Source organism: Emydura macquarii, unplaced genomic scaffold (assembly GCF_026122565.2).
Source record: "Emydura macquarii macquarii isolate MOO-44397 ecotype Brisbane River unplaced genomic scaffold, CSIRO-AGI_Emac_v2 contig_1551, whole genome shotgun sequence".
In the NCBI taxonomy this organism is placed as follows: Eukaryota; Metazoa; Chordata; order Testudines; family Chelidae; genus Emydura; species Emydura macquarii.
This window is the reverse complement of record NW_027131688.1, coordinates 6,323,548-6,337,704: the sequence shown is the minus strand read 5'-3', so window position 1 is coordinate 6,337,704 and position 14,157 is coordinate 6,323,548. Positions and strand designations below refer to the sequence as shown.

At 44.9% G+C, this 14,157-nt stretch overlaps 1 protein-coding gene across 1 annotated transcript in view; it reads right to left on the bottom strand.

Moving 5' to 3' along the window:
* KLHDC1 (kelch domain containing 1) overlaps positions 1-14,157 on the bottom strand; it is a 60,347-nt gene that overhangs the window by 4,199 nt on the left and 41,991 nt on the right. The window contains exons 10-11 of the mRNA XM_067554730.1: positions 10,517-10,589; positions 6,817-6,901 (exon numbers count right to left, since the gene is read on the bottom strand). Coding sequence (XP_067410831.1) covers positions 6,817-6,901; positions 10,517-10,589 — 158 coding nt within the window. The remainder of the gene's footprint in view (positions 1-6,816; positions 6,902-10,516; positions 10,590-14,157) is intronic.

Below are 14,157 nucleotides of genomic sequence, written 5' to 3'. Positions count from 1 at the left end.
TGGAGCTTCAAATGGAGCAGGTACTCCAAGATTGCCTGTATGGGCGAGCAGCTCAGTGGGATATCCCGGGACTCCGCCCAACAGGTAAACCACTTCCACTTAGCCCAGTACACCACCTGAGTGGAAGGTTTTCTGATGCCCAGCAGAACCTGTTGGACCTGCGCCAAGCAGGCTCTTTCTCCCTCCGTCAGCCACAGAGTCTCCATGCCTTCAGGTAGAGGGAGTCCAGATCCAAGTGCAGCAGGTGACCCTGGTCCTAGGAGAGCAGGTCGTAACGCCTCGGCAGCGGCGGGGTGATGGACAGATCCAGCAGCACACTGAACCAGTGCTGTCTCGGCCAGGCTGGGGCAATCAGTATGATGTCCGCTTTGTCTCTCTTGATCTTCAAGAGGACTTTGGGCAGTAGCGGAATGGGGGGGAAACGCATACATGAGGGTCCCCGTCCAGTCTATAAGGAACGCGTCGGAAATGGAGCCCGGCTCGCGACCCCGGAGCGAGCAGAACCTCAGGCACTTCTTGTTCCAGGACAACGCGAACAGGTCCAGTTGGGGAACACCCCACCTGTGGAAGATAAAACTTATCACCTCCGGGTGTAGTGACCAGTCGTGTCAGGGTAGAAATGACCTGCTGAGGTGGTCCGCCTTGTCGTTCCTGACCCCCAGGAGGTGAGAGGCAGATATGTGGAAGTCGTGCCTCACCACAAAGTCCTAAAGTCGGATGGCTTCCTAGCAAAGGGCCAAGGAGCGCCCCCCCCCCCCCGGCCTGTTCATATAGAACATAGCTGCTGTATTGTCCGTAAGGACCTGCACCATCCTGCCCCTCAGGAATCTGAGGAACACCCTGTAGGCCAGCTGACTGCCCTGAATTCCCGGACATTGATGTGGAGACACCTCTCTTGTGCCGACCAGAGCCCCTGGGTGCTGCGGTCGCTGCTGATGTGGGCCCCCCAGCCCACATCCGAGGTGTCTGTGATAAGAGTCACCAACGGTGCCAAGTCCCTAAAGGGAACACCCCTCAGAACCTCTCCTGGGTCCCTCTATCAATCCAGGGAGGTCAGTACCTGAGGGGGAACTATGATCACTCTGTTCAATGAGTGCCTGGCTGGTGCATACACATAGGCCAGCCATGCCTGGAGAGGCCTGAGCTTGAGGTGAGCCAGCCTCACCACATACGTACAGGCTGCCATATGTCCCAACAGCTGAAGTCAGTGCCTGGCTGTCGTCGTGGGGGACCTGTGGAGATCACTGATTATGGCAGCCATGGCCTCGAAGCGAGGTCGTGGGAGGAAGGCTCTGGCCTGGGTGGCGTCCAGGGTGGCCCCGATGAAATCTATGCGCTGCACCAGGGTGAGGGTGGACTTCTGCTCATTTATGAGCAGCCCCAGTCTGGTGCACATCACGCAGGTAAGTGCCAGGCTGTTCCTCACGTGGGCCCTGGACCTGCCTCGGATCAGCCAATCGTCCAGATAGGGGAAGATCTGGACTCCTCTGTGGTGCAGGTGGGCTGCTACCACCACCATGCATTTTGTGAAAACCCTGGGTGCCGACGAGAGGCCAAAGGGCAGGGCCGAGAACTGGTAGTGGGAGCCAGCTACCACGAACCTGAAGAACCGTCTGTGACCGGGCAGAATAGTAATATGGAAATAAGCGTCCCTTAAGTCGAGGGCAGCGTACCAGTCCCCTGGATCTAGAGCCGGAATAATGGCAGCTAGGGAAACCATGTGGAACCTGAGGCGTTTGATGAACTTGTTCAGACAGCGGAGGTCTAATATGGGCCTCAAGCCCCCCTTTACCTTGGGAATGAGGAAATAATGTGAGTAAAACCCTTTTCCCCTTTCCCATGGAGGAACCTCTTCCACTGCTCCAAGGCGGAGGAGGGAATCCACCTCCTGTGTAGGAGTTGCTCGTGAGAGAGGTCCCTGAAGAGGGACGGGGTAGGGGGAGAGTCCGGGGGGAAGGCTTTAAGCTGTAGGGCGTAGCCCCAGCGGACTACACCGAGGACCCAGCGGTCCAATGTAATGTTCCGCCACTCGGCGTAGAACGGCCGGAGTCTGTAGGCAAAGGGCAGGGTTCAATCCAGAGAGACGGGAGAAGTGCCACCCTTGGGCGCACCATCAAAACTGCCTCTTGTTATTATTTCCCTTGTCTGGGCCTTGCTGGTGGCCCACCGAGGATCCCTGGCGGTCGCGGCAGTGGGGTGGCCTGTATCTGTGTTGACCCCTCCTGAGTTGAGCAGGTCTGGGCGGCAGCCTAGGGGCAGGCTGGGGCTGGCGCTGGGTTTGAGGCTGAGAATGGCGCCTCGAGGCCTGTGGTGTATAAAGCCCTAGGGACCTCAGAGTAGCTCTAGAGTCTTTGAGGGCATGCAGTTTGTCATCTGTTTTTTCTGGGAAGAGGCCAGCGCCATCAAAGGGTAGGTCCTGGATGAACTGCTGGGCCTCTTGTGACAGGCCGGAAGACTGCAGCCAAGCAGACCAGCGCATCACGATGCCTGACGCCATCGCTCTGCTAGCAGCGTCTGCTGCATCACTGGTCGACTGCAGAACTGCCCCTGCTACTGCAGCATCCTCCTCAATGACCACAGTGAAATCCCCCGCCTGATCTTGCGGTAACACCTGCACGAACCTCTGTAAGGAGGACCAGTATCTGCCAAGGAGCGTCTGATGATCCTCAGCTGCAGGGCCCCCATAGAATAGACCTTGCGGCCGAAAAGGTCCAATTTTTTGTAATCCTTATTCTTGGGGGTACTGCCCTGGGACCCCTGCCTCTCTCGTTGATTGGCAGCATCAACAACGAGAGTTCCTGGAGCGGGGTGGGTGTACAAATACTCGAACCCCTCCGCGGGAACATAGTACTTCTTTTCGGCACCCTTAGACATAGGGACAACCGATGCAGGGGTTTGCCAGAGGGCCTTGGCCAGCTTCAAGACCCTCTCACGTACTGGCAGGGTGACTCTGGAGGGCCCTGCTGACCCCGACACACCAAAGAGAGGGTCCTCCTCCTCAGACAGCTCCTTGAGCTCAAGGTTCAAATTACTAGCCACCCTCTTAAGCAGTTCCTGGTATGCCTTAAAGTCAGGAACTGGCGCCCTATGGTCCCTGGCGGCCACATCGTCAGGGGAGGACGAGGAGGATTGTGGGAGGGGCTCTGTGGAGGGACCCTCCCCAGGGTCCGATTCCTCCTCTGAGGAATGGCCCTCAACTGGCTGGCTCGGAGGGGGGGGTGCTGGTTGGGCCACTGAGGAGTGGACCAACACCGTACCTTGGCCCATCTGGGTCCCCCAAAGCCCTCAGTATGGCCACTGCCAGGGTCCATGTGGCCACGCTGGTGCTGGCATCGGTGCCGACTGGGATGCCTCCCAATGATAGGCATGGGACTCCGAGCCGCTGGATTGTTTGTATCTACGGCCTTTGCCCGCCTTGGTTGATGACCGACCCCAAGACGATGACGAGGTGGAGGATCGACAGTGCCGATGCTTGAGGTGCCAGCGGTGGGGTGAGCAACTGGAGGAGCTGGACGACGACCGCTGCCTCCGCACCGAGGTCTTGAGATGGCACTTCCCCTTTGGGGACTGGGAGCGGTGCTGTCGTCGTCTCAGTGCCGGCTCCAACTCCAAACACCGTGATCAGTGGTGCGGTGCTGTTGCCGCCGTCGGTGCCGAGTCCTTCGGCAACGGGATCCTTGCCGGACTACGGTCCGGGGATCGGGACCAGTGCCGTTGTGTCTGTTCCAGTGCCGGACTCCCTGCCGGTGCCAGGGATCGGACTGGTGCTGAGCAAGTTAGGATTCGGGCATCAGGATCTGCGCCGGGCTGCGTGATGGGGGGGACCAGTGCCAAGCGCGTTCAGTGTCTTCAGGTGCTGGGATCCACGCCGGGTTGCATGCCGGGGATCTAGACCAGTGCCGAGCTGGACTCGGTGCTGGGGTGCTAGAACTGGAACTGTGACTCCCGCTCAAGGCGGGACTGTATCGGCGTCGCCTCGTGCTTGAACCTCTCGACCACCCTCGGTGCCAGAGCTGAGAGGGGAGTTCACACTCTCTACCCTCCATGACCATCTGGGGGGAGACTTTGACTCCTGTCTCTGCCACCCACCAGGGCCACCCAGCACGCCTCTGGCATCAACAGCCCTTGCAGGTGCACTCCCCTATGCCCAGGAGTCGGGGGAGGCTCCCTGCAAGGAGATGCAGGTGCCAGAGTAATCTCCACGGCACGCAGCTGGTGCATCTCCTGACTCCCCCTAGGCCGGGCGGGCGGTGCAGGGGAGTCTTGGCACGTTGTGTCCTGCCGCTTCTTCCTTTTCGGCACCGGGTGGCTCAACATCGGTGCCGGCGGAGCTCTCTGCACTCAGGAGACGCTCGGTGCCACAGGGGAACGCACTGGTTCAGAGTCTGGCCAAAGCGCAGACTCCATAAGTATGGCCTTTAAACACGCGTCCCTCTCCTTTTGGGTGCGTGGCTTGAAGGCCTTACAGATCTTGCATCTGTCTTTTCTATGCTGCTCTCCGAGGCAGCGGTCGTGAGGGTCACTCACGGGGAAAGCTTTGCTGCAGGCTGCGCAGGCTTTGAAGCTGGTTGAGCCAGGCATGGCCCAACCTTAAGCCCCTGAGGGCTATCTATCTTATCTATTTAACTAAACACTTAATGATAACAACTATGCTACTTAACAACTAATTAACAGTCACTTATCTAAACAGGATGCTATACGAAGGGGATGCTACTTGCTAGTTGGCAAGAGGCAGACATTCCAGGATCTGTCACTGGCGGAAAGAAGGAACTGAGGGCCCGCGGGGTCGGCGGTGCCCTATGTACTGCGGCATGAACGCAGTACTCCAGGGGGTGCCTAAGCCGACCCTACGGGGCTTGCTAAGGGGAAAAAAGTTCTGGGAACCAGTGCACGGAGCACGCACTCACCTATATTGGAATGGATATGAGCAATCACTCGAAGTAGAATTAAAGTTTATGAATATTTAGATTAACAATTATGTTATAAAGATTAAAAATATTTAACCATATACTTTTGAACCGCCACCTTCATGCCCACAGAGGCAGGACTTTGTAGACACATGATCTCTTCAATTTCCCCTGTCAGCAACACGGTAGGACCACATCTTTACAGCATCAAGTGCCCCTGTGAAGTGCTTTATGGGGCTGGAAGATGAACTGTTGAGTTAAAGAGATGTGGGAAAGTGCTAATTGAGAAGGGATTTAGGTAATGGGCAGACCCTCCTTGCATCTTCACAGCCCTGGACAACAATGATGTCAGAATATATGTTCTACTATTGATCAAAGGAGTATCTGCCCTCTGGTACCTTCAGGGACCCACCGCTGGTTCCTGGACAGCAGAAGAGCCCTAAGAGCCTTCCAGCCCAATGTGAGGCAGGGCTCCTAGGGGGAGAAAAGCTTAGGAGTTGTGGGGATAGTTTATCTTTTAAAATGAACTAATAATGGTAGGTAGAAAGGTGTTTGGGAATAGTCAGTAGAATAGAGGAAAAACAATTACAATAAATAATATACAAATAATGGAGGTTATGGTTTAATAGCAAATGTTTAAAACGGTAATTGAAAAGTAAAATTAAAAATAGTTTAAATGAGTTAGAACCTTCAAGGTATACATACTATTAGCTTATGTAACCAGATGATACTATTACTTTTACCATAGTCCTTTTTCCCCTTTCCCTCTTACTGTTTGTTACATTTACTTGTGGAGTCTTGACTATTTTTTATGTTTAGATATGCAGACACTCACACATGTCCATAATTATTCACGACTTCAGTGGGACTACTCACAGGAGTAAGTTATGCACACAAGTACATGTCCTGTGCTGCGTGGAACTCAGCTCTGCAGATGCCCCCTATATAGCGGCATAGGGAGTGGGTGATCTGTAGTTATGCAGATCCTCTAGTGTCTGTTCCCACAGAGGAGTTGCTGAAGAAGGCTCAACAGAGTGGTTCCATGCATTTGGAGGGTTGAGGTATGGAGTGTACCTCTCTGGCTTTTCCCCTGCACATCTACATAGCACCCTATCCCACTACTTGGGTTGGATGCTGTGCTCTGGATATTTGCCATGCTATGCATTAAGGCACAAAAGTTAACACACTATATAGTAATACCAAATAATTCATGAATGACAATGAATTATAGTTCTTGTAGGAACCAAAACTTTGAGGATCACATCCTCATATAGTGTAAATCAAGATCGCTCCACTGAAGAGGAGTCACAAGAATGATTAAAGGACTAGAAAACATGATTTACAGTGTTAGACTTACGAAGTTCAAACTATTTAGCTTAACAAAGAGAGAGTTAAGGGGTGACTTGATTACAGTCTATTAAATATTTGTTTCCCATCTAGGTACTTATTAAGAGCTCTTTAATCTATAAGAAAAAAGTATAACACGATCCAATGGCTGGAAGTTGAAGCTAGAGAAATTCAGATTGGAAATAAGGCATATACTTTTAATGGTGAGAGTAATTATCCATTGGAATAATTTATCAAAAGTCTTGATGGATTCTCCATCCCTGACAATTTTTAAATCAAGATTGGATATTTTTCTAAAAGATCTGCTCCACAAATTGTTTTGGGGAAGTTATGGCCTGTGCTATACAGGAGGTCAGACTAGATGATCACAACAATTCCTCCAGGCCATAGAATTTAGGAATCTATGTCAATGACGCTACACTGATTTATACCAATTGAGTTGGCCTTGAATGTCCTGATTTTCATGCATTTAAATTCTCAGCAATAATGCTGAATTAATATTTTAATTAAATTATAAGTAGTTTTAATTTCAAGACTAAGACTCATTATTAAATTTACTGACTGTGTCCAAGAAATGCAAGTCATCTTTGCTCCCACCAAAGATCATCACTTCTCCTTCTGTGCCAAGACAGGCTGTGTGCCACAACCTACAAACAAATTTATAAATAGAATGAATAGCTTGATAATAATGATTTATTTGCATATTATCAGCAAAACAAATCTAAATTAGCGAATTTTAAATGTTTTAATATAAGATTCAGGGAAGCAGAACATTTACCTGAATGACTATAACCTCATCCACATCACATGATTTTCCCCTTATTTCTCATATTTCAAAGGACTTATTTAAAAAGAAACTTGAATAATGACATGATAACTTAGTTAAATGCAGCAGTCAATTTTATAAATGCTATGAATCCATTACGTACAAACAGACAAATTGAATTTTTACTGGTCTCATACTATATACCAAGAGTAATTTTATAATTTTGTTAAACTCTTACTGTATAAAAAATATTTCAGGAGGCTTCAACACTCAGGAACAATGCCTGAAAGATCAAATTACTCATTTCTATACTAGTATGACAAGATTAAAAAGTAAGGGAAAGAAATATGACTAGCCATTTTACCTTAAGAGAACTTACAGACTGACATATACACACATACACACATATATAAATTTTTTTACACAAAAAACTACAGTGGAAAACTCTTAAGTATAAAATATTTTGGTAAATATTTACATCTAATAAATATTTTATTTTTATAATCAGTTTTCCACCTTTATTTTTTAATTAACGATTACTAACAAATTAAGATTATGGGCTTTTTTGTGCTGACTCTTATTCCTGAACTTTAGGATTGAGTCTCAGAACACAGGTTCTTCTGTGCCAGTTCCCATACATCCTTTTTCTGCCTCACTCCAATTCATGCAGATCACTTTCTGATTGTGACAATTTCCATACTCATGCTCAGCAGGAGAAGTTTTGTTTGTGTTATGTATATAAAATGTTTTTGGGGAAATTGATTCTTATGAACTTATTTTATCAGTGATTCATCTAAGTAGGTTTCACTGTACTACATTTAATTATTATTATTACTAGAATTAACTGACCGAATTCTGCACTGTCTTGTGCCAAGTATAACCCCACTGAGGTAAACAGGATAGCATAGAGTGTAATCAATGCAGAATTTGGCCCTTTATGTTATGTTTTAACCCTTATGTTTAAGGGTATGCATAAATGGAATTTTCATGCAAAACTAAATTCACTCACATTTTCTTACGTCATTCATTTCAGCAATTATTCACTGTTCTCCTTACACTAAACTGTATCCCACCTTTTCTCTTCCTCATACCTGTAGATAGATCTGTCTCTGTCTTATCTGCATTAGGAAAACTCTGGCCTGGACTTGATCATCGAAGAACACTGGAAAGCCTTTCCTGCCTTGACTTTGTTGACATTCTAGCTTGAAACCTGATGCTTTTTTTCTATAGACTGATAGAGTTTATGTCCTCTCACAGCTGCTCTAACTTATCACCTAAACATTCTAATAAAGCATGTTATTTACATAGTACATACGCTGATTAATGTAACCTTTTTACACAGACTCTCTACCTATAACTATAGCAATGCCATAGTTTATCCTTTAGTTAAACACTGGGAGTTTATAACAAACAAAAAATTCATTCTGGGAAGAAACTTGGCATGCAAAGTCTTAGCCCAGATGCAATTAAAAAACAAAACAAAAACACTTTTTCCAGCAAGACACACAAGGTTCATTAAGGACTGTAGGTCTATAAACAGAGTGTCAGTTCATTATTTATAATTAGAAACAGAAAAATCTCTCTTACATAAATGATTCTGGGGGATTGCCATAAATCAATAAAGTTTTGTAGGAACATCAAGAAATACCCTAATGCACTTGTGCATGTGATATAAGCTATATATTTATATAGGGAGATATACATCTATACATTTGTTTGCCAACACAGTTAAAAATCCTGTTCTCAAATTCATCTCACTGCAGAAGGCCTGCATGAAGCCTTCTGTGTTCTGAAGGCCCTGCAATAACCCTATGCATGTATGAGGAGATAGGGCACAGATATGATACTGAAAATGTGCTCTACACCAACTCCAAATAGACCAGCATGTAAGGAGATTTCCAGAGTGGGCCAGATTAGAAGCCAGTAGATATGTGTTAATAGGACCCACTGAAGTCAACAGAAAAACTTCCATTGATTTCAATGGGTTCTGCATCAGGCCCATATAGATCTACTGACCAAGAACCTGTGCACAAGGGCCACAAATACTATTCTAACCTACAGTCTAGAGTGGTGTCTGCGCTGCAGCCATCCGGCCTGCCCACCTGCCCCAACTGAGGACACTCATCTAGAGCTTGATTACTCTATTTGAGGCAGTGTGGTCCAGCAGTTACTTTATGGAAGGCAATATAGAGAAGGAACTGTACTGGGAGTCAGAGGAAAATGGTTTTAATTCTGACTTTGCTACTGACTTGCTGTGTTACCTAGAACAAATCACTCCATCTCTCTGTGCCTCAGTTTCCTCATCAGTAAAACATGGATAATGATACTTACCTTCTTGCATAAAGCACTTTGAGATCTACAGATGGAAAGTGTTGTCTAAAGCTAAGTATGATTATTAGTACTTGGACTTTAATGTATTTTCCTAAATTTCAACCAAACAGATCTTATGGAATAATCCTATTATATTTAAACTAAATATGGCTGAAATATTGAAGTGGTAAATAATTCAGGAAGAAACCTGTAAATGCCCAGGTGAACATATACAATAGATTCCTTTAAAAACTGGCTATGTAACACCTACAGTATTTAAATTTATCTAGATATTTACAGTATTTTGGATTATAAGTATAGGGAATGCTGCAAATACGGTGGTTGGTAAAAGTAAACAAAAAAAAAGTATCCTGATGCAGTAAATACTCATTTTCAACAGCACTCTCTGTATAACTTCCAGGTTCATAACATGAGACTTACTTCCTTCAGTCAGACATGGAAAGAATCACACATTTCCTTTGCTCTTAGTTCTCTAAAATTAAATTATGTTTTTGTTCTATACAAGCTCTGAAAAAAGTCTACTTGTGCAAATCTGAAAGACGCAGACAGTGGATGCCTGAACTGGGCCCTTTTTGGTCAGTAATTAAGTCAACTAAAAAAATTATAGTCTTTCAAAATACTGCAATTTAAACCCATCCACTGTTGCTTTGTATTAAATTCATTTATGCAATAGAGTAAGTGTTATTAGCAATTTCTGTTCAGGAAAAAAAACAGAAAGAATCCTAGAAAAGAGTGCAATGTTTCCATGGTTCTGTCTTGTCTACAAATAATGAACTTTCATGGTTCATGTAGTTGTATATTATTAAATACTTCTAATGTTAATTAGTAAAAGTGTTATAACATTTTACTTTTACGTATTTCTTACATCTACTCATTTGGAAGTAAAACATCAAGTTAATTTAGTCTGTACCCCTTTCATTAAAGACACCCTTTTAATGTCAGCAAGCATTTTTAATAATAAATATTGAGAATAAAAAGACTGGCTAATAATGAAAAAGAATAGAACTAATTATAAAGCAAGCTGTTCAATTATGTTGAGCTCATTTTGTATCAAAATATTTTGATAAATACATTATTTTAAAGGAAGGTGTTCTGATGTACTGCCTTATTTAAATCATATTTCAAAATATTCAGTAATTTCAGCAAATGATGACTTTTTTTATACCTAGGCCTACTCTTAGGTAAGTGGGTAAGTTGTTTCCATTCATTTGTTGTGACACTATGAATCCAACCATCACCTGCAAATAAGGAAAATATGTATCTTAGAATTCTTTCTTGTGGAATAATAGATTACATTTTTGTTGTTTATAAAAAGAGCTGTACATTCTAAAATGACTAACATCAAGAGAATGGCTACCATGTTAATGAATTAAATACCATAATTTCATAATCTTTATTATTTAACTTGTTCTTTTTAAACTTTATTATTATTATTATTTAACTAAGTTATTTTTAATCACAAAAGAAAAAATTAGCTACACTTAAATCTGGAGTTAAAAACACAATATAAAATATATTATACAAGTCAAATCAGAGACTATTTTGAAATGACAAGACTATATTATCACAGTGAAGTCTGGTGTGTCCCTAGGAATCCACAAATCTTAAAGTATTCCCACAATATCCTTATTTTCTTTCTCTCTCTCATTTTCTTTTTCTGCCTCCTTCTTCCAAGTCTCCTTTTTCCTTGATCTCCAAGGTGCCAGACAATGAAGAAGGAATTAATTATGGACTTTATTTTGCATAGTAGATATTTCCATGCAACAACGGCAAGAGTGACACTGACCGCAACTATGATTTCCATAATTAAATATAAAAACGATCATTTTATATCTTAATAAGAAACAAAATTTTCTTAATTTGCAAGGACAGTAGTCTTTTTTTGATTATTTGATTAATGCAAAATAGAAGTTAAGTGACAGGCTTTTAAAAAATGGTTGCTAAAAAGTGATTGCATGGACAATCACTCATGTCTGTAAAAGACAGAAAAAGCAATCTTACAGTTCAAATCACTATCCAGGCAAAACTCTTAAAATGAATGGGAGTGTTGCCTGAATAAATAAGTGCAGTATCAGGTCCAGAATTTTTCTGTGCAAATGGCATTTGCACAAGTAAATCAAGTAATCAGCCATTTAACTATGTATTTTGTGTATGTGTACACTGTATGTGCACACATATTAAATACATTCAGAAGATGGGTCAAGGCCCCTTTGAAAATCTGATCCTATTTGTGAGACGCAAAGCTCCACCATTACCATCAACTATGCATTTTATCAGTTATGCAGGCTGCCTTACCAAGAAAAAAAGCTTTCTAGCAGGTTCTTCCACTTTTTACATGAAGGTTTTGAAGGTCAGATTGGAACAGAATGTGAATAATGTTATGTTTATTCACACATTTATATTGTGTTGGAATTATATTTTGTTACTAATTTTGCCCTGTGCAATTCTATAGTCTTTGATGGAGTTACTCCTGATTTAGGCCTGGTCTACAATATAGACTTTTGTTGACCGAAGTCAACTTTTTGCACCAAAACAGTGGTGGTGTACACACTGCAATCATGCCTCTCCCCCACCTCAGCTGACCCAACTCCCCCGATTTTGTGTCAAAAAATAAAATGAGAGGCATAGAGCTTTTTGCCCCAAAGATTTAGTGACAAAACATCAGTGTAGACATCGCACTTGGTTCTGTCAAAGTAAATGGCCTCCAGGAAGTATCTCACAATGCTCATCCTGACCACTCTGGCCATCAGTTGAACTCCTCTGCCCTGCAGCCATATGCCCTTTCCCTCTTAAAGTCCCAAGAATTTTTGAAATTCTATTTCCCTCTAGGATGGTGTGGAGAGCTTACATCTCATCTTCCCAGCTGGCCAGGTGGCTCCACGCACCAAATGCTCTCTTGCTTGGAGCACACTGGAGCTTCTGGATCTGATCAGCATTTGGGGAGAGAAGACTGTGAAGTCCCAGCTCCCCTACAGCCGAAGGAACTTCGATACATATGGTCAAATTTCTCGTTTAATTGCAGAGAAGGGCTATGAACGGGATATGCTGCAGTGCCGTGCAAAAATCAAGGAGCTGCAGTAGGGGTACCAAAAGGCTAGGAAGTCAAACTGTCGCTTTGGTTCAGAGCCAAAGACCTGTCACTTCTATAAGGAACTGGAAGCCAACCTCAGCAGCAACCCCACATCCACTGCCAAGAGATCCATGGATACCTCCATGTGCTTGGAGGCAGCAGATACTGGACTCATTCCCGATGAAGAATTTGTGGATGAGGAGGTTGTGTTGGAGGATGAAGAGCAGGGGACTGGGTCATTTGCTGACATGGGGAGCCAGGACCTCTTCTCGACCCAGGAGGGTCTGAGCCAATCCCAGCCCTCTAGCTCTCGTTTACAGGAAGCAGGAGAGGGGAGCTCGGGTGATTTTTTTGAGCTGATGCTGCTCGGTTACTTGAGGTACAGCTGTCCTCTGCTTTGTTGTATTATACAGCTGGCTGAAGGGATCAGAATGCACAAGAGTAGTTATGTTTGCATGTGCTTCCCATTCCTGTTCAGCTAGGCAGTGTGGCGGCAAAGTGTATTAATGCACTCCAAGATTTCACAGGAATCCTCCAGAGAGATCTCTAGAAAACTTTCCTGGAGGTACTTATCAATCCTCTGCCAGAGATTCCTTCGCAGAGCTGCTTTATTTCTTCCCCTATTGTAGGAAACTTTCCCGTGCCAATCAGCAATCATTTGTGCAGGGACCAAAGCAGCACAAAGGCGAGCAGCATAGGGACTCAGTTTGAAGCTGCTTGCATGGAGGCGATAATCTTAGCATCCCTGCTTATTCTCAGGAGTGAAATATTGGCTTCTATGGCCCCTGCCTGTGGAAAATGGTGGCACAATTTGAAATTTTGTCCCTATCTACCTGCATCAATGTCTCAAATAGCCACCCAGAACATTTTTCCCAGCTTGAGTGCCCCCTCCCCCTGGGCACAACTCAATATGCCCTGGCTGATCGTCAAGCTGTGCACTTGTCAGGGGACAGTGAGAAAGAGGTGTATTTTACAGTAATGCACCAATGCTGTTATTGCACTCACAATAATGCTTCTGTTCATTGTCCTTCTACAGATGTGCCCATGACATGAAAATCCTTTACACCTGCTGAGTGCTTGCGGCTGATAAGAGAATGACCACAGAGGAGCGAAGGTCCTCTGAGGTGGGGGGGGGAAAAAAAAAAGAAAAAATGGCATGGAGATACATTGTGTCCAAAAATCAGAAAATTGATAGGCAGGAGAGGCGGAAAAACCAGGAATGAGTGACAGCAGGTCATGAGCATATGATAAAAGCCATGGAGGAGCAAATGGAGCTGCTAAAGTCACTCATAATGCTGCAGACTAAATTCATGCATGCTTGCCCCCCCTTGCAGCCAATACAGAACTGCTTTCCATGCCATCCCCAAACTCCACCCACACATTCCTAGCAAACTCCTGGCCGGTCTCGGTACCCCACTGTTCACTCCACCCCTTCAGACAGCTTCCAGAACGATAGCTGAACTTACACCCAGCTGTCATAGCTCATACTGCCCCTCACTGCATTTTATCCTCCAGCCCCACTTTTCATGTGGGTTGATAATTGTTATTTAATAATGACATAGACTATGTCTACATTCCCCGTGAAATTTGGTGGCATTCAACAGGAGATAGCTGGTGTATCTCCCGTTGACTTCCTAACTTCTACTTACTGCGGTGTCTCCACTTAGCTGCGCCAACAGGAAATGCCCTCCCATCGACGCAGCGTTACTCTTTTTGGTGGGGGTGGATTAGCAGGT